Genomic DNA, 20149 nt, shown 5'->3' on the forward strand with positions numbered 1-20149 from the left:
GATTTTTCTGAGTCATTATATAGCCCACAGGAGTGCATTTGACCCAATGCCTAGCAAATGAAGGTGTGTATAAGTGTTCTGTAAAACTTTTAAGTATAAACCTAGAAATATCAGATACTTGTTTTCCCTTTGGTCCAGACCTGTTATTTCATTGATATTGAAAGGAAAAACCTTCCATCAGTTAGGACCAACACCTGCTCTGTAGTTTATAGAGTGGAAAGTTGCTGAGGGCCCTGAGAGGTAAGTGATTTGACTGGCCAGAATTCTACAGCTAGTATGGGTCAGAGGCCAGACTTGAATATAGGCCTTACTGACCATGAAACCAACTCTATCCACTCCTCCACCATACTGCCTATCCCAATATCTAATGCTAATTTATGTTCCTCTTTTAAAGCCCTTTCCTCCAGAAAGCCTTCCCTGACCTGTTCCTGGAAGGTGCTTTCACCTTTCCTCCATTTCCCAGCTAAAATCCTTCTTTTTAGGAAGCTTCTCCTGATTATTCTTCTGTCTAATACCTCCCTTCGGTAGGTCCTACCCAGTTTATATACTGGTTTACCTGTTGCCTTCTCCATTAGATTATGAGGTGTACAAGTCAAGAAAAAAAGTATTTTTCCTCCTTTCTTAAGCTCTTAACAGAGCAGATTGATCCATAGTAGTTGCTTAATAACTCCTTGCTGACTGATGGATCCCTTGGTCAGTAATGCCTTTGCCCCCTGCTCTCAGCACTCTGTGTACCTAAACCATGTTATTGGGACACACACATACACTCAGATAATGTGATCACACTACAAAACAGAATTTGAGACATCCATGGGCTCCGGGTGGTGGGCAGGTTGTGGAGTTTATTGTACAGAATTACGAATAGGCACAGGGATGTGTCAAAAGATGACTTTGCTTTTCCAGGGGCTTGGGGACTCTCCCAAGCCTTAGCACCATCCTCCTCCCTACCCTCCAATTATAGGCTATGCTGCCATGGTCCTCGGTCCTTAGCCCTCTGCTGTCTCATCCCCGTCTGGGAAGGGGAGCTCTGCATCTGGGCAGCTCTGAGCCAGTATTCCCAGCTCTGGATTGGGAAGGAAGGGGTATCATTAAATATTCACACAGAGCTGGTGGGGGGGGGAGGGGGTGGGAAGCCTGAACTCCTGACCTGAGTGTGGACACTTTGATCCCAGAACGTCAGTGAGGAAGAGCAGGGTGACCAGACTGTCCAGTAAAAGGGACCAATATTAGGAACCCCTCTCCCTCCATCCAATGTGTTCAGAGGATGGAGAGTTGAGAGAAGAATGTGTGAAGGAGATGTGTATCTGGTATAGGAGCACAGGGGAGAAGTCTGAAATCCAAGGTAAGAAATAAGCGCTCAAACCTTTTGATCCTGGGGTCTACCTTATTCTTCTACCCCCATATGACTCTTTCATTTAGAATTTCCCAAGATGTTTGATATAGACCACCAGCCAGTTGAACCCCTCGGTCCTCAACTTTAATCGGTGTTCTCTGGGCCAGGGTTCTGGGTATCCATCAAAGGGGATGGGTTGAGCACTGGGCAAGGAAGGCAGGGCCCACCCCGCTGTTGCTCTGGCCTGACTCAGGGCCCCTTGATGGTTCCTGGTTCTGTGAGGCGAGCAGAAGCATAGGCTGAGGCTCCAAGGCAAGCTGCGGGGTCACAGTAGCCTGGGAGCCCCACAGGGCCAGGCAGGCCTGGTCGACCTCCCTCTCCTGGGGCACCCGGTGATCCACGGTCTCCATCTTTGCCATTGATGGCCTGACCTGGCCGTCCAGGAAGTCCTGAATTTAGGGGGAGGAGGAAGAACATTAGGATCCCATCAAATTCCAATTCAATCTGCTATCCTTTGTCCCCAGATTTCTAAGCATTTTTAGGACATGCCATTGCCCAGAGGGGCAAACTGAGACTGTGAACACCACACAAGAGCAGGACCCTTCCCAGGTTATCTGTTTGGCTAAAAGTTTCTCCAGGATTCAACAGGAGTCTCCTGAAATTTTCGTGGGCTGAAGCAGAGGTGGTCATGAAAGAAAAAACTATCTCCCTATTCCTTTAGACCTTCTCCCAATGGCCGTGTTTCCATTGCATTCTATCTATTCCTACCTAAAGCAGAAAGAGAAGCCCGGCATTCTGTTTCACAATCCTTTGCCTTGGTGATAGGGGAAGGGCAAGTGAGGAAAGGGGTACAACCAATGTTTCTCCTCCCATTGACACTTACCTGGGATTCCTGGAGGCCCTGGCTGTCCAGGATGCCCACGACCTTCATCACCTCGTTCTCCTTTCTCTCCACGTTTCCCTGCCAAGAGAAAAGGAAGCTCTCTGAGCTTGGCTTACTTGCTCAAGGACAGTGTGAAAGAACCAGGAAGGAACAAGGCCAAAATCAGGCCCCACAGGAGAGGTTCAGAACCCAGAGCCTGTTCCCTGATAAGATGATCTCTCTCCCTCCCAAACAAGAAGCCCTAAATGAGCCTGGGAGTGAAATTTGGAATGAGAAAGAAAGGAGAGAAGGAAGCTGGGGAGACAGGGATAGGAGAGGTTATGGGGAGCATAGGGGAGACCTCTATCTAGACACCCCAAAGCCCAAGATTGAACTCAGGACATAGCAGGAACCCTCTCCATCCTTCATGCCACTTCTATTACTATTACCATTACCATTACCATTACCATTACCATTACCATTACCATTACCATTACCATTACCATTACCATTACCATCACCATCACCATCACCATCACTATCACTATCACTATCACTATCACTATCACTATTAATTTACTGTTACTATTACTATTACCATTACCATTACCATTACCATTACCATTACTATTACTATTACTATTACTATTACTAATTTGTTGTCATTGCCTCATTTTTTTGATGGTTGTTCAGGTCAATATGGCCCAAGGACAAGGTGCTATACTATTATTCTTTTTTTCCTGTGTATAATATTTTTATTTTTTCCCAGTTACATGTAAAAGCAATTTTTAATGTTGAATTTTTAAACTTTTAAGTTCCAAATTCTCTCCCTTCTATTTCCCCCTCATTAAGAAGGCAAGCAATTTGATATAACTACATATGTAGTCATACAAAACATTTCCATAATACTCTTGTTGTGAAAGACAACATAAACTCCCTTCAATTAAAAAAACACTCAAGAAAAATAAATTTTTTTTAAAAAGTTTCAATTTGTATTCAGACACCATCAATTCTTTCCCTGCAGAATGGATGACATTTTTCATCATAAATCCTTCAGTTTTCTTGGATCATTGAATTGCTAAGAATAGCTAAGTCATTCATAGCTAATCATCTTACAATATTGCTGTTACTTTGTACACATATGCTATTAGTCTGGGTAATCTTACTGTCACTATTCTTTTTAGTTAGCATATATTAAATTCTCACTATAAAATGTGTGTGTATGTTTGTGTGCACTAGGTGATAGGAATATAGATACAGAAGTGAGACAATTCCTGTTCTCAGGAAGCTTAGAGTCTACTGGGGGATAAAACATGCTCACAGATAGCAAATATAGGTCATAAACATGAATAAACTGGGATTTTGTTTGATAGGCATTAACCCAGGGGGAAATCAGGAAAAACTACTTGAATAGCTCCATTTCTTTAGGCCCTAAGATTTACAAAATGCTTCCTCCACCACAACCATGTGAAATGAAGGAGTAAGGCTTATATTCTTATTTTACAAATGAGGAAACTGACACCCTACAAGGACAAATGGCAGTCTCTAAGGGTACCAAGAAAGTTGTTGACTGATTGACTAACTCCAAGTCCAAGACCTTTTCCAAAACATCTGCCCCTCCCTACCTGTGCCCCTTAGAAACCAGTCCAAGCTTCCAATCTCTTTATTCCAATCTCTTCCAATCTCTTCCTTACTTACCCTTGGGTCCTGTGTTGCCAATCTGTCCCACAGCTCCAATGATACCAGGGATACCTCGGGGGCCTGGGTGTCCGTGTGGACCCTGCTTGCCTGGGTACCCAGGAGGGCCTGGGGGGCCTGGAGGACCCATTCCCCCTATGCCACCAAGAGCCTCTCGCTTGGCACTTACTGCCACCTCGGCCAATTGTTCTGGAAAGCAAGGAGAAAAGAAGGGTGGAGAAGCTGGTGCCTGACATGCCTTGGTGTGGGGGATAACTCCAGATATAGATCGTTGCCCCCATTAGAGAAAAAGCTGAAGTCAAGAGAGGAGCAGAGACTGTCAGACAAGGGACCAATCAGATCCTTCTGAAAGGGGTCCAATAGAACCATTGAGGGGGAAGATGATAGGAATACTGTGGGTTTTTTCTTCTTTTTTCTCCTTTAATGTTTTTCTAAATTACATGTAAAAACAATTTTGAAATTATTTTTTTAAATTTTGAATTCCAAATTTCTCTTTCCCTCCCTTCCCATAGGTTGTTGTTATACATGTGTAGTTATGAAAAGCACATTTCCATGTAAGTCATGCTGTGAAAAATAAAATATAGATCAAAAAATCCAAGAAAAATAAAGAAAAGTATGATACAGTTTTTCTCAAGGGCTTCAAGGCTTGATCATCCCAGAATCAAATAAGAAAATACTTGTAAAGTACTTGACTCATTGACAGACACATTGATAAACACTTGTTCCAGGCCCCCTTTCCCTCTCACTCACCCTGCAACATCTTTAGTACTACATCCACAATGTGCTGGTCACTGGCATCCCGGCCCTGGAAACCAAGAACAGATATATGGAAATGAGCTGCCACTGGTTCTGAGGTCCTCCCCAAACTCAACCTCAAAAACCCAGGTAGCCTTTAAAGCCTAGGCTCCTGGAGATCACCGGAACATCCTGCCCCTCCTGCTTCCAGGCCCAGCCATTGAAAGAGCTCCCTCAACCAGTACCCAAAGGAGACCCCAAAGCATTGTCCCTTCCAGAAGTTCTTTACATCTGATTGATCTGATTGGAGGGCTGCAGGGCAGAACAAAGACCTCTTTGCAAAGCTCCCAGACTAGCCATCTCTTCTTTTTCCCATCAGCTACACTCCTTTGGACTGGACTCCACCATCTTCCCCATCCCTTGTCTTTTCCCTCCTTCCCTTTTTCAGTTTCCTTTTTTGTGTGTTGTTTCTCCCCATTAGATTGTAAATTTCTTTTTTTTTCTTTTTTCTTTTTTTTTAGATTTTTGCAAGGCAAATGGGGTTAAGTGGCTTGCCCAAGGCCACACAACTAGATAATTATTAAGTGTTTGAGACCGGATTTGAACCCAGGTACTCCTGACTCCAGGGCCAGTGCTTTATCCACTGCACCACCTAGCCACCCAGATTATAAATTTCTTGAGGTCAGGGACAGGGAACATCTAGTCATGGATGATTTTCTTTGTCATATTTTTATCATTAGAGTTAGTCCCATACCCTGTTTAATAAATATTTTTGACTTACTGACTTCAATTCTTCAAGCTATAGCTCCAACCCATTCCTGGTGTGGACACTATAAAAGTGGAGATGAGCTGGGACACAATTTCTCTCCCAAGATAGGCTTGTAGAATCTAGACCTGTCTCTGCAGTGATCTCAGAGACACACTCTACTTGGCCTCTTCTATCACTCTTTATGTAAGATCTTAGAAGGAATATTAACTTTGACTTGTTTTTCTTCTATTCCAACCCAAAGCTAAGAGGGGAACTTACCGCTACACCTTGCCTTCCAGGCAGACCCGGAATACCCCTTTCTCCAGTGATTCCCCGAGGCCCTGGGGGTCCTGGGTAACCCTGCACTCCAGGGGCTCCTGCATCCCCTGCAGGACCTGGGAAACCTGTCTCTCCACGGATGCCTTGCTGTGATGGGGAAAAGAGAGTGAGGATTGCAGAGGGGAAGAACAACAAAGTCGGAGTAGGCATCCCTCCACCTCTCATTTCCATCTCCAAGACTTAAGGTAAAGAAGGGGGATCGAGAGAGGGACAGAAAGATGGAAATGAAGGGTTGAGAAAATTGAGAAAACTGAGGTCCAGAGGTGAAGTGATTGCTCAAGGTCATCCTTAACTCTGTTTGTGGCCTTGGGCAGGTCATTTTCCTCTCTAAACCTTAATTTCTCATCTGCAAAGTTACAGGGTTGGACTAGAAGTTCTCCAATGCATCTTTCTAGAGTCAAATTCTATATTTGTATGAGGAGAGAGAGAGTCAGAGGATGAACATGAAGTAAGAGTGTGCTAATAAATGTTTAACAACCAGCTTCCTGAAGAAAAATGTACACATAACATACTTTAATTTGCATATTAACATTTTCTCAAGACTTGACAATCAAGAAAATAATGAGTCAAGCTTAGATTTGAAGTGTTTGCCCATTTCTGATGTATAACTCTCAACAAACATTTAACAGTTGACTCTAGTAAGCCATTCTGAGCTGATTCCAGCACATCCCTATATGCAAACAAAGAATAGTGAGCAGAAGAGGAAAGAAAAGAAGAAAAGAGGGCATAAAAGGAAGAGAAAGAAAAGAGGAAAAGAAAGAAACAGAAAGGGAGGGAAGAGGAGCTAGCAGGTTGGACAGAGAGATGGTCTGATGGGCATGCACTCACCTGTCCCTTAGGGCCTGGTTCTCCAGACTCTCCCTAGAGGGAAACAAAAAACGGGAGTCATGGGGACCCACTCCTGTGGTCATTTTCCCAGCAACCCTTGGTCCATCAAAATCCTTCAGGTTAACCCCAAGACTGAGACCTGGGTGTCTGTCTGCCCTTGGGAGATCTCTCAGGGATCAGCTACAAACTCTGACCCACTCACCTTCTCTCCTTTCTCCCCAGGGAGACCTTCCACACCTGGATCACCCTGCAAAGCAAAGACAGAGCAGTAGGAGAGGCGAGTAGAGAGAATTGGTGCCAGCTCCACCCTACTCCCAGCTCTCCCAATGGCACCATTATTCATGAAGTCTTCTCTCTCTCTCTCTCTCTCTCTTTCTCTCTCTCTCTCTCTGTCTCCTGACCTTTTCTATTCTTGGGAGAGTCCTATTTGAAAAAGACAAGTGAACCAGAGGCCTGCCTTGGGGCTGCATGTACTAAGGTACTTACCTTGTTCCTCCTAGTGTCAGCTGGAAATATTGCAGTGAAAGAAGCAAAGAGAAAACCACCCTTCTAGAGGACCCCTCTGAGTCCCATGCTAGGGGCTGGTAAGCTAGCTTCAATCCCTCTTCCTCTTTACTGTTTACAAAACATTTCCTTCATGACAGCCACATGAGGTGAATGGTTCAAAGTCACATAGGGAAAAATTATAAGTAAAATATGAAACTCTCAGGCCAAGGAAGGATTTTCTCCCATTGTATCATACAGTGTTTGTCAGCTGTCATGCTGGCAAATCGGGTACTCAAGACACCCAAAACAGCTCTTGGGGGGGGGGGGAGAGAAATGACTCTAACAGGTGGTAAGAGAAGATGAGGCAAAGGAAATAGAAATGGACTCTTACTACTCATTAACCATGGAGTCCCTGAGAAAAGGCATAGACTGGATGAGATCTCATCCCCAGCCCTTCTGCTACCCCTGCCTCTCCCCTCCTCTGAGCAGGTACTCACACCACTGCCTCTGGAACCGATTTTCCCTGGGAAGCCCTGTTGGAAAAACAAAGTAGGGAAGAGGGTATTCTTTGATCTCTGTGAATCTCCCCAGTCTCCCCAGCTTGGTACCTTTTCAACATTTTCTGAGACTTCTCCAGTCTGCTTTCTTTGCCCCAATTCCCTCCCTGCCCTATCTCTCCTGGCTTCCCCATTGTGTTCCCAATGGTCTTGAATCCATTTCTTACCTTGTTTCCTTTGATGCCTGGTAGACCTTGGGGTCCTGGGATCCCTGGAGGCCCCTGTTCCCCCTTGGCACCCTGAAGGGAGAAGAAACTCAATTAAGGGAATGGGGGAGTCCCAGAGCAGGAGACCATGAGAAATGAGTTGGAGACCCCCAAAGATCAGGTGTGTTCTCCTTCTTTCCTTCTGTTCCTTCCATCCTGGGCTATGTCCCATGACTGGCTGTTCCCCCTCCCATCCCCATCCTCCAGCTCAGGTAGGATTGACACACTTACAATTCTCCCTTGTAGGCCTGGCTGTCCCACAGGCCCTCTCTCGCCTTGGTCACCCTGAAATGATGGAACAGAGAGAGTCATTAAGGGAATCCGAGAAACCCCTGCACCATCCCTACCTCTCTGGCCCCAATCCTAGGAGCAGATGTGGCTAAAATTGGCAAAGGAAACCTGCCTTTATTCTCATAGCAAATAATAGCTGTTGTCTTTGAAACTTCCTGAATTCTTTCTGTATACTATATCACCTGATCCCCAAGACAACTCAGGGAGGTAAACAGCACATATAACTTTTGTGAGAAAACAAACCCAGAGAGGTTAAATGGTTTGCCAGTGGTCATATAGCCACTAAGTTAGATGAGCCTGGACTTAAACCCAGATCCCAAGAGTCTTGCCAAGGCCTGGTCTGCTGGGGAGCCTCACTTCAACAATCTCCCTTGAGACACACAGCAAACCCTCAAGGAGGAAACCCAGGAATTTTACACACCCTCCCAAGGGGAATTTAACCTCTCCCCTCTTACCTTCAGCCCTGGGATGCCCTGAGGGCCAATTTCTCCTCGAGGTCCAGGCTCACCCTGGGGGACAGAGGTGAGACACAGTTAGTACCCCAGGGACTACAGCCCTACCCACAAATCTGGAAGACCCTCTTCTGCCTGATGATGGAATCCCACCTTATAGAATATTGGAGCTGGAAGCACAAATTCCCTTATTCTGCAGATGAGGAAAATAAGGTATATACAGATTAAGTGACTTGCCCAGGATACACAGCAAGTCAATATTTGAGGCAAGATTAAAACTTAGGTCTTCTTGTCTCCAAGGTCAGCATTCTGTTCATCTCCTCTAGAAAGCCCCTCTGGATTATTAGGTAAGGGCAACATATGCCTGGCCCCCTCCAGCCTGGCTCCATAGCTCTTGGAATGAACTTACTCCAAGTTGTGTTTAACCTACACAATAACACTTTGCCATCTTCTTCTGTTTTTAGGTTGTTCATATGTTGATACATATATATCTATATATAGATATATAAATATAGATATAGATAAAAAATGTTAGAAAGGAACCCAGAAATTATCAAATCTAATCCTGTTTTTAATAGAAGAAAGTGGAAAGGAAGGGATTTATTTGATCTAGGTCCCACAGACCATGCATGGCAGAGCTAAGGCTTTAACACAAGCCTTCTAAGCCCCTGGCCCTGGCCCAGCCCTCCCTGGTCGCTAGCATCCTAAGGGCAAGAAGAGACTGGGAGGGTGTGGGATCTCTTCTGTTCAAGTGAAGCCTCTGCTTTTTGGGGGACAATCACAGGAACATTTTCACTCACCGGCTTCCCGGGGGGACCAGACAATCCTGGAAAGCCCCTCTGACCAGGCTCACCCTATGGAAAAACCAACCAAAAACAGCTCAGCTCCAGACTGACTACTACATGCATACCCCTCTCCATTAATTCCAAAGTATCCCCTTAGAAAAGTTTTGGGTAGCCCCATACCTACAAAGCCCTGCTTGCAAATGGGACAGGTCAGACTCCCACTTTGGAATTCCTCAATCCTCCAAACCTTTCCCTTCCATAGCCAGAATGTCCCCAGTTGGAAATCCTCTCACCTTATCTCCTGGTTCCCCTTTGGTTCCTGGCTGACCTGGCAAACCCTGTAAAAAGAAGAGTATGAATGTCCTATTGATAGCATCTAGAGAAACTCCAGGCCATCCCCAGAAGCCCATATACAACTTTGGTGCAACCATCAGAAAGAGGAGAAGCCAGGAGAGCCAGGTCAGAAGCATAGAATCATAGACTGAGAGATAGAAGAGACCCAAGATGAGGAAACTGAGTCTCAGAGAACTTAATTGCCTTGCAAGAAGTAAGTATCCAAGACTCACTACACTAACCTCTACAATACCAGGAATTCTTAACCTCTTTTGTTCCATGGATCCCTTTTGACAGTCTAATGAAATCTATGGGTTCCTTCGCAGAATAATGGTTTTAAGTGCATAAAATGAAATATATAAGATTATAAAGAAAATTGATTATACTGAAATAAACATGGTTTCCTCCATCTAAGTTTATGGATTCTCTGAAATCTATCTACAAACTTTGTGGACCCTGTGTTAAGAACCTTTGAACTCAACCAATTTTATCATTTTTCTGATAAAAAATGCAGATGTCAGGATAAAGAAATATACCTAAATATGGTAAGTAAGTGACTTACCAATGGAGAAAAGTACCCACAGGAGTAAATAACAGAGACAGACAGAGAGAGAGAGAGAGAGAGAGAGAGAGAGAGAGAGACAGACCCTCCCTAGCTAGGACTTCTGTTAGTGGAATTTAGTCACCATTGAGAAGGCCTGTGATAACCAGGAATAAACCTAAATCTTGTAGCTCAAAACTGCTCATTGGAGAAGGAAAGTTTTTCAGGGTCTATCTCACCCCCACAAAACAGTAATTTCATGGTCAGTCAACTATCTGATCTGGGGGAGAAAGGGAGAGGGAACTGGGAAGATCAGGGGAATCACACTGAGTAAGACCTTAAATGACAGACTGAGATTAGGCTTGATCCTGTGGGTCACAGACCTAAGGAAGTTTTCATTTTTATTTTTTCATTGTTTTCATTTTTTTGGGTAAGGGAATGGAGTTAAGTGACTTGTCCAAGGTCATACAGCTAGATAATTATTGTGTCTGAGCACAGATTTGAACTCAGGTCTTCCTGACTCCAGGGCCAGTGCTTTCTTTCTTTGCACCACCTAGCTAACCTCCTCAGGAAGTTATCAAACCAGGGTCTTGCTAAAGATATATGCTTTAGGATTATTTGGGGGTTGAGTGTAAGATGCACTGGGAAGGAGGTAAGGAAACTAGTTGGGAGGTAGTTATAATAGCAGTCTCCAACTGTAAGAAGAGATTAGATTTGTCCTAGGCCGGCAGAACCAAGAGCTGTAGGGTTGGAGGAAGAGTTAAAGGAGGCTTAGGATATAGTAGATGCAGAAAAAAATTGAGTTGAGTGACTAATGATGGTCCAGCCTCCATCTTAGGACTTCCAGAAACAGGGGGCTCACTCTTTCCTAAGGCAGCTATTTCGACTTGGGCACAGTTCTATTGGTTGGGATGCATTTCTTGAGTCAAAATATACTTTCCTATGACTTTCACCTGTTGTTTCTAATTTGTTTTATTAGAATGGTTGGGAGATTCTTGCTCAGATGCCAGTTGGACTAAACACTTTCTAAGGTCCCTTTCCCCTCAATTTTGAGGATCCCAATTTAGAACAAAAGGATGGTGGAGGTCTTCTAGTCCAATTTCCTCATTTTACTCATTCCAGAAAAGGAAGTGACCCACCCATCCATCACACACGATGCAGGGCATGATTTGATCCTCCAACCCAAACTCAAGGTTCTATCCACCCTTCATGCTTCTGACACTCTCTGTGAACCTATGAGGATATCCTCCTGCTCAAGTGTTTTAGATCTGGGAAGATTTTTGGAGCCCAGAATGTTAGAGTTGGGAGGCAACTTTGAAGAAAGAATGTCAAGTCTGGGAAGGAAACCTTGAATGTAAAAATGACAGAATCTGGAAAGGCTGTAGGAGTCAGAGCTCAATTTGACCCTCCCACCCCCACTTTACAGAGGAAAAACTAAGACCCAGAATAAGCATGATTTGAGGTTTGTGCCAGAATGGGACCCTGGCACTGATACTCACAGCCAGTCCTTGGTGACCTGGGTTTCCGGGCCGTCCAGGCTGTCCAGCGCTCCCCTGTAGGATGGAATAGCCGCAGATATTATTCTGTCTATAGCCCCAGACTGAGGGACCTTCCAGGGTGTCATGGGACTGTTTGATATGAATGACCCTGGGCACCCATCACCCCAGCCTCCTGAAGAGGGGGCTGCACCTCCACCAGTGGCTGACCCAGATGCTGCCACATGGGCCACACCTCCCTTACCTTCACTCCAGGAATTCCAGGCGTCCCATCCTTGCCATCGATACCGGGTAGGCCCTATGGAGAAAGGGAAAGACATCAGAGACCTTTTGGTGGTCCAACCCCTCATTTTACAAGTGGGGAAACTGAGGCATAGTGTGGGGAAGGGACTTGCCCAAAAGCTACACAGAGAAGTAGTGACAAAACTAGAACTAGAATGCAGGTCTTCTGATCCCCTCCCCCCATCTGGCTAAACCTGAGTCAGATTTTTGCCCAGCTCTGAGTCAGGATTCACTTGAATCTGATCTCCCTGCCCTGAAATTAAGCCCAGGTAGGTCCCAGGAAACCAGGACCTCCCCCCAATGAAGTACTTACATTCTCTCCCTTAGGTCCCCCACTTCCTTGGGGGCCTCGAACACCTTGACCACCCTGCAAAACCAAACAGGAAAGTAGAGTCATATTGACCCTTCCTTTCCCCCCAACACACCCCCTGGATACTCCCTGGCTGAAGACTAGGTCTGGGGTCACTGACAACCGTGTGTATGCCTCCGCCCCCAGCATAGCTGGTCAGGGAAATGGATAGCTCGAGGGAGACCCCAATAATCTGCAGAGACTCAGACTCTGGATCTGCTTGAAACATTTCTTTGACTTCCCCTCCCCTCTCCCACTTCTCCAACTTCCTAATCCTGTTAGCTCAGCTATGCTTTGATGGCATCTGGGGAAAGGAATGGGGCATGAGTAGTCCTCGACAGGAGGTTGGTCTGGAGCCGTCCGGTCTGGGCCGCCCCATACTGTCAGCAGGGGAGAAGCCCCTGACCTCTCAAGGTCCATTCCAACCTGAGCCTGGTCCTTCTTTAGTCCAGCTTGGGTCGTACCCAAGGGTCAGGCAGGATCCCTACAGACCACAAGTGTACATGTATGTGCCTACTTATGTAAACAACCTCGAAGGACCCACATTATGCATAGCTCTCCATATAGTATGTGCATTGGGCTCCACATAGAATATATGTATACAGTACATATGTAACCACACATGTGAATGTTATATAAAACATGTATCATGTACATACATTTAATCACAATCCATGTATGTATTATATGTGTAAGTGTGGGTAACCACCCACAGAGAATCCAGGTGTGTATAGAGGTCCTTACAGAATGCATGTATATATTTGTGGACATTATTTATAGAGTGCATGTGTGTGCTCATAGGTAATCACCCACACAGAATTCTCGTGTATGCAGCATTCCATACAGAACATTACCTACACATGAGATTCTAGATCTATAACTGGAAGAGATCTCTGAGGCTACCTAGTCCCAACCCCTCATTTTACAGAGGAGGAAATGGAGGTTCATAAGTGACTTATTTCAGTCCCACAGGTCTTGACAAGGGCAGAATTCCCATTACAGGCATCAGGCTTCAGAGCCTGTGCTCTTTGCACATAGAATGCATGTGCGTACTCCATTATCCACAGGTATCCACACGGAACGTGCACAGGTCCAAACACAGTTGCCCCTGTATACACATAGACACCCATGCAGATGACAGTGACTCCCTTCTTATTCTTTGTCAACACACACACACACACACACACACACACACACACACACACACACACACATTTTCTAGATGAAGATGGAGGAGACCCCAATCCGACTCAGATCTCCCTCCCCGCCTTCATGACTCCAACCCCACCAGTTTGGGTTCTCACTGGGGCAAGGGACACACAAAACCATTGACTTACCACATCTCCCTTCTCCCCAGCTCTGCCTGGTGGTCCCCGGGGACCCTCTTCACCCTAGAGACAGAAAAGAGCAAATAGATTTTTTCAGGAGAAAAGACCCAGAATGGGCAGTACCCACCTCAGTTCACTGTAGCATGAAAAACTTGAGCTTGGAAAAAACTCTCACAGTAAAAAAGAGCTTAGTGTTTGTACCATTGAAGTGGGGACACCCAAACAAAATCTTTCCTAGCCAGAGACAGGAGTGAGAAGGGCCAGGGGACAAAGCCCAAGAAGCCGAGGGGTGGACATAGGAAGGACTTACAGGCTTCCCAGCAGCACCAATGGACCCAAGCATCCCTTTGTAGCCTTGAGGACCCTGGAGAAGGGAGGGAAAGTATCACCACCATAATCTGATTAACATCATCAACATGATTATAAAGACCATTGTGAATAATATCATTATCATGGACATTTGATCCTAGATTTAGACCTGGAAACAAACCTTCATTTTACAGACAAGGACACCAAGGCCTAGCTGTGATACGTTAAGCTATGATACATTGCCCCAAGTTCAAATGAGTGATTGAACTGGGATTTGAATCAGGTCCTGTGCCTTCAATCCTAGCATTCTTTCCATTATCAATTATATGGTATGATGATGGTTATGCATATTACTCTTACTATTGGTGTTATTAGCACCACTGCTAACATTAATGATACCAGCAATATTGTCATTAGTGTTTTTATGAAGATGGTCACAGCCATTATTGGTATTATAGACCTTTATCCTTAGTTTTATCGGGGGGGGGGGGTCCCAGGCTTTCAACCAATGCAAATGTGAGATCCTAACTTGTCTATGATCTAGGGAGTTGGAGAAGGGGCATTTCTTAATGCTTTTTTTTTTGTATCAGAACTTAATAAATGCTTGTTATAACTATTTGTCATTCAGTCATTTTCAGTTACATCCAACTCTTTGTGACCCCATTTGGGCTTTTCTTGGAAAAAATACTGGAGTGGTTTACCATTTCCTTTTCCAGCCCATTTTACAGATGAGGAAACTGAAGCAAATAGGGTTAAGTGACTGATCCAGGGACACCCAGCTAATAAGAGTCTGAGGTCAAATTTGAACTCAGGTCTTTCTGGCTCCAGGTCTGACATTCTATTCATTATACCACCTAACTGGCTCATAATGACTAGATTTGATATAATTATTATTGATAGGATCATCTCTCTGCTTTTTGTCATTGGCACAATTCCCTAAGATTATAGACTTTAGAAGAGTTGAGTTGATTAGCAGCCATGGTAGATTCAAGCCAAAGATTCATGTAGATTCAAGCCAAAAAATAATCCCCAACAGATTATTTTCTGTGATATCATCATTATCATTATCTATAATATTGATACTCTGGCATTTTCTAAATTAGACTGGTGGAGCCTCCAAGCTGAATTGGACCACACCAGACCTGAGATTGGGAGCCTGTGTTCTCAATGGTTAATCACTACGTTAATTTAGTTCAATAAACAGTACTAAGTGCTGGGAATAAAAAAAAAAGAAGCAAAAGATGGTCTCAGGGATTTTTGAGGACTCACCATCTCTCCTTTGGATCCATCCATGCCTGGGTAGCCCCTGATGCCCTGGGGGCCCTGTCAAGACAGAAAGATGCAGAGGATGGGTTCAGCATAAGGGTAGTATTTGCTTCCTCCACACTGCCCTGACCCAGCTCATACATCTTTCTGGTCTCATTTCCCAGAAGAAAGACCAGTCCCTGACCTGGGCACAACCCACCCCTGCTCATTGTGTCAAGTCCCAACCAGGTGGGCACCAATGGGCATTGATGAAAGTGAAACTAGTGAAGTGGAAGTAGTGAAAGTTCCCAAGGGTTGATATCCAGAATCATAGTAAGATATTAAGATTTAGTAATGAAAGAACCTTGGGGAATAATCTAGTTCAACTCCTATTTTATGGGCAGGGAAGCTGAGGCTAAGAGCTGTTAAGTGAGTTGCTTAAGGTCATGCAGCAAATCTATGAATATCAAACACAGGGAAAGAACCTAGGCCTCTTTCCTCCCAGGTAGGCAATGATTCTGTGATCTCTAAGCCAAGAGGGTCCCATAGTACCCCAAGGCAGAAGGAAGAGATAAGTAGGAGAGATACATTACCGGGGGACCAGGAATTCCCTGCTCACCGGAGGCACCCACATCTCCTTTGAGACCCTAGAGGATGGAAGCAGATGTCAGGGCCTGACAACCACAGTCTGTCAGTCCAGCAAAAGAAGAGGAAGAGAAACAGATCTCAGGTCCATTCTCAGAAAACTCAGGAAACAGGAGCGAGAAGGGAAAGAACCTCCCATATGGATCCATGCCCCTCACTGGACTCTCTCCCTCATCTGTAGGTTCCCCTCTCTGCCCTTAGCCTGCAGCTCTCTCCATCAACACACTCTCTTCCCCCCCACCCCCAAAGGGATACAGGCAGGGGATGATGACCTAGAGGAACTCTCCTAAACTTACCGGTTTCCCTTGTCTGCCTGGCTCACCCAGGGGTCCCCGACGACCTGGATGTCCCTAAAGGGAGAGGAAAGAAGTTTGAGCTGAATTCTCTAATGCCAGACCTTAACCACACCCCCCCATCCCCAGGCTTCAGACATGACTGAGTTTTTGTCTCCTCTAATACCCACTGAGTCCCAGGTCCTTAAACCCATCTAAGCCCCTTCCGGACTCACCTTCACCCCCTGCAGCCCCTGTGGCCCCTTCACACCAGCTGGGCAGTTGGTTGGACACTGAAATACAAACACAGGGGAAGGACAGTTAATCAAGGCCAGATCCAAATCCTAGCTGGGCACTTGGTTGGCATGGGGAAGAGGGACCAGTCCATAGGCAAGATACGTAGTCCTGCTCTTCCAAAGCCCCTCACTTTTAGTCCCTATTTAGGGGTATTCTTGGCTCCAGGGCTAGCCTGTCCTTCCCCCTCCTTTTCCTGGACACAACCAGCTACCACCCTCTCAGCACAGCCAGACCTTGGCCTCTTCTGGCCAGTTACTGGTTTCCTGACCTCCATGAGGTCCCATCCCTTCTCTCCCCTACCCCCACTCCCCAAGGAAGGTCCTTAATGACTTGGGCAGTTGAACCAATACTAGAACTTACCAGGAAGTCAGCACTGCCTTCAAGGCCCTGGATGGTCCCAGGACGGCCCTGAAAGAGGAATCACAGGTGAGGTCTCAGAAAGCAGGTGGGTCACAGAGCCAGGAAGAGCTTTCCAGGTTTTGAGACAGGTTGGGTTGCTTATAGCCCCCTCCTCTGTCTCTCAGAGATGACTGTGGGATCCCAGACCAAATATCAGTGAGGAGAGAGCTCACCATGAAGGTGCGCGCTTTCAAGTTACCTGTCTTCTACTCCCAGAAAATGCAGCTATGGGAGAGGATCCCTCCACCCCAGGCTTCTGGGGTTCAGGCCTCCTCAGTCTGAGAAGCCCCAACCTTTCACATTGGTGGGTGCATTTTCTTACAGTGTTCCTGATCAATGGCTCAGTCCCTCCTTGGGACAAGGAGCTGAGAAGTGAACCCCACATTCCATCCTGAAGTTCCAAGGAATCAAATCTGAGCCTAAATAGTTCCCAGACTTGGTTCTAAGGACCTCCACCACCCCTAGAAATCCCTATTTCACCACCAAGATGGTCATACAACTAAAATGGCCACTAACCCGACTCTAGGACATGAAGAGTAGGGAAGGGGGCCAACAGGATTGGAAAACACCCAGCCTCCTCCTATGATGGGCTGTGAGAATACATAGGCAGCTATCACATAATCTATGTTCTCCAGTGCATATTTCTCGGTCCCACCCCTCACCTCCCCGAGGGAAACAGAAGAAGGATGCTCACAGGTTTTCCTGGAGGGCCAGGAGGTCCAGATGGTCCTTCAGGTCCAGGGTCCCCCTGAAAAGAGATATTAGTGCCAAGGAAAATAGAGGTCACTCTGGCAGTCCCAGCCTCAACATTTTTGGAAGAGGAGTTCAGATTTGGCAGCAACTGAGAGAAAGCCAGAGCTACAGGAAGACAACCTTCAGTCTAACTCAAGAAAAGAGTTCCCAAACTGTCACTGGGAGACCTTCCAGGGTCATCTTTAAGAGCCTGTGGCTTTTAAATCACAGAATCACAAGGAATCTCAGAGGTAGGAGGCTCTAGCCAAGTTCAACCCCTGCCTGAGCAAAAATGCTGTTTCTAGAATCTCCAAGCAATAGAGCATACAGGTAATGAGAGGGCCCTCCCCACCTCTCATCATCCAACCTACTCTGACCTCTCTGTAGCCTCTCCCCCTCCACTGTCAATGGTCTGTTCTCTCCTTCACAGGGGAACCCCTCATATATTTGAAGAAAAGTATTGCATTCCCTTCCCAGTCTCCCCCACTCCCTCCTGCCCTCCAACTCCCAGTCTTCTCTTCTCTGGGCTAAATATTCTCAATTTCTTGACATCTCTGGTCTTCCTTTCTATACCAGCAAACATAAGACCCTGGAGATAGGGTAGTGTCTCACCTTGGGGCCAGGGATGCCGATCTCTCCCGGGAGCCCAACTGGTCCTGGAGGTCCCTTGGGGGAGAAAAGCAAGAAGTATCAAAGAGGTGGCCCCATTATTCTAGAGTTTAGAGTATCAGAGTTCTAAGAGGCCTTGATATTATTGATTCCAATCCTTCCATTTTATAGAGAAGGAAACTGAGTCCCAGAGAAGACTAGTGACTTATCCAAGATCACAAGGCAGTGGCAAAGTTGGGGTCACATTCTAGTCCTAAGGACCTGTGTCTTCTCTGCCTGCCCTCCCACAAACCCCCTCCCTCCACAAGGAGGTTCTTTCTACGACCTATCCTGTTATCCTCTAGGACTCATGGAAGGAAGGAAATGTTGTTTATTAAACATCTATGTGCTAAATACTTTGCAAATGTCTCCTCTGACCCTCACAGCAGGTATTATTATTCCTATTTTACAGATGAGGAAACTGAGGCAGTAAAAAGTTAAGTGATTTGCCTAGGGTCACACAGCTAGTGAGTATTTGATGTAGGATTTGAATTAGTCTTCCTGACTTCGGGCCCAGCTTTCCACCCACTGCCCTGTCCAAGTGCTTCATGGGAGAGGGTGCTGGGAATCTAAACTCTCTTTCCTAGTTTGAACTTGTAAATTAATTGTCCCCCTCCCCCCTCTTGTTGTCCAAACCAAATGGAAATGAGTTTTTGGGTTATCTACATCTCTAGTCCTTTTGATCAGGATAGACAACTGAGAATTAGCTCACATTCAACCCATCCTGAACCCGACTTAACTCCTGTTATACCCCCTACACACCCCCACCCAAGTCTGAGACAAGCCTGGAAAGTTTCACCTCTGAGTCTGAACTGAGGTTTGCCCTTTGAATAGACCAAGGAAGGGCAGGTGGGTTAGTTCACTCCTTGGTGCCTAGGGAGGCAGGAAGGGGGCTTTATTTTTTCTCCCTATCATCTGACACAATACGAGGCTCAGGGGAGAGCTGATCAAGCTCATCAATGAAATGTTTGGGGTTTGAAGGTCTTCCTTGCCTTCTAATGATGTCAACAGGGCAAGTCAGTGAAAAGTGTTCTATGGGTAGAGAACTATCAGGCAATGTAAACAATGTTCCTGAATTATCCTCTCTTAACAAGGATGGGAATCCCTGTTGGGACAGGGTTTGTCCCCTCTCCAATCCATCTGTCTACCTGACTCATCCTCTATTCACTCCCACCACCCTATCCCACTCCATAACTCTCTCCCTCCTCTAAAACCATGTTAGATTCTAAAGAACCTCTCTTTCCTTTCTTCGCCATACTATCCAACGAAACATCTACAATCAATGATTTCCCTGCTCCTTCCCTCTCACATTCTGCTCATCCCTCAACAACCTGGCTTCAAATCTCATTTTTATTTATTTATTTATTTGCTTGTTTATTTATTTTTGTTTGTTTGTTTGTTTGTTTTTGCAAGGCAATGGGGTTAAGTGGCTTGCCCAAGGCCACACTGCTAGGTAATTATTAAGTGTCTGAGGCTGGATTTGAACTCAGGTACTCCTGACTCCAGGGCCAGTGCTCTATTCACTGCGCCACCTAGCTGCCCCCAAATCTCATTCTTAACATGAACATAATCTCTGAAAAGTTATAGATGATCTGTTAATTCTTTTAGTTATTAAAAGAAACTTTCAATAAAAAATTATTAAAGAACTGAAACAAAATTACACAATTTTTATGATTAAAAACAGACAACAAAACCAAATTAGGTAGCATATTTGACTCTTGTTGGGGCAGTATACTAAGCCTAAAATTTCAATATTTATGTATCTCTATAATGTTTATTTATCTAATTGCTCATACCCTCTTCTTAAATCCTTATTGTCTTGGCCACCCTGGGGCATTTGACACCATTAACTGACTTCTTCATGGGGCTATTGTCTGTCCTCTGGGTTTTGAGTATACTATCTTCTCCTGACTCTCCTCCTACCTATCAGATCACTCTTTTTCAGTTTCCTTT

The 20149-nt window shown here is 45.4% G+C and overlaps 1 protein-coding gene across 1 annotated transcript in view; it reads right to left on the minus strand.

Moving 5' to 3' along the window:
• Window positions 1-1476: 1476 nt before the first annotated feature.
• Window positions 1477-20149, minus strand: part of COL9A2 (collagen type IX alpha 2 chain) — a 28388-nt gene continuing 9715 nt past the window's right edge. Inside the window, exons 8-32 of the mRNA XM_074191185.1 lie at window positions 18161-18214; window positions 17511-17564; window positions 16778-16825; window positions 16357-16413; window positions 16145-16198; window positions 15797-15850; window positions 15228-15281; window positions 13960-14013; window positions 13659-13712; window positions 12286-12339; window positions 11935-11988; window positions 11694-11747; window positions 9614-9658; window positions 9336-9389; window positions 8539-8592; window positions 8024-8077; window positions 7754-7825; window positions 7527-7562; window positions 6746-6790; window positions 6544-6576; window positions 5656-5802; window positions 4644-4698; window positions 3894-4082; window positions 2217-2294; window positions 1477-1782 (exon numbers count right to left, since the gene is read on the minus strand). Coding sequence (XP_074047286.1) covers window positions 1583-1782; window positions 2217-2294; window positions 3894-4082; window positions 4644-4698; window positions 5656-5802; window positions 6544-6576; window positions 6746-6790; window positions 7527-7562; window positions 7754-7825; window positions 8024-8077; window positions 8539-8592; window positions 9336-9389; window positions 9614-9658; window positions 11694-11747; window positions 11935-11988; window positions 12286-12339; window positions 13659-13712; window positions 13960-14013; window positions 15228-15281; window positions 15797-15850; window positions 16145-16198; window positions 16357-16413; window positions 16778-16825; window positions 17511-17564; window positions 18161-18214 — 1707 coding nt within the window. The 3' untranslated portion in view covers window positions 1477-1582. The remainder of the gene's footprint in view (window positions 1783-2216; window positions 2295-3893; window positions 4083-4643; window positions 4699-5655; window positions 5803-6543; window positions 6577-6745; window positions 6791-7526; window positions 7563-7753; window positions 7826-8023; window positions 8078-8538; window positions 8593-9335; window positions 9390-9613; window positions 9659-11693; window positions 11748-11934; window positions 11989-12285; window positions 12340-13658; window positions 13713-13959; window positions 14014-15227; window positions 15282-15796; window positions 15851-16144; window positions 16199-16356; window positions 16414-16777; window positions 16826-17510; window positions 17565-18160; window positions 18215-20149) is intronic.

This window comes from Macrotis lagotis, chromosome 1, assembly GCF_037893015.1.
Source record: "Macrotis lagotis isolate mMagLag1 chromosome 1, bilby.v1.9.chrom.fasta, whole genome shotgun sequence".
In the NCBI taxonomy this organism is placed as follows: domain Eukaryota; kingdom Metazoa; phylum Chordata; class Mammalia; order Peramelemorphia; family Peramelidae; genus Macrotis; species Macrotis lagotis.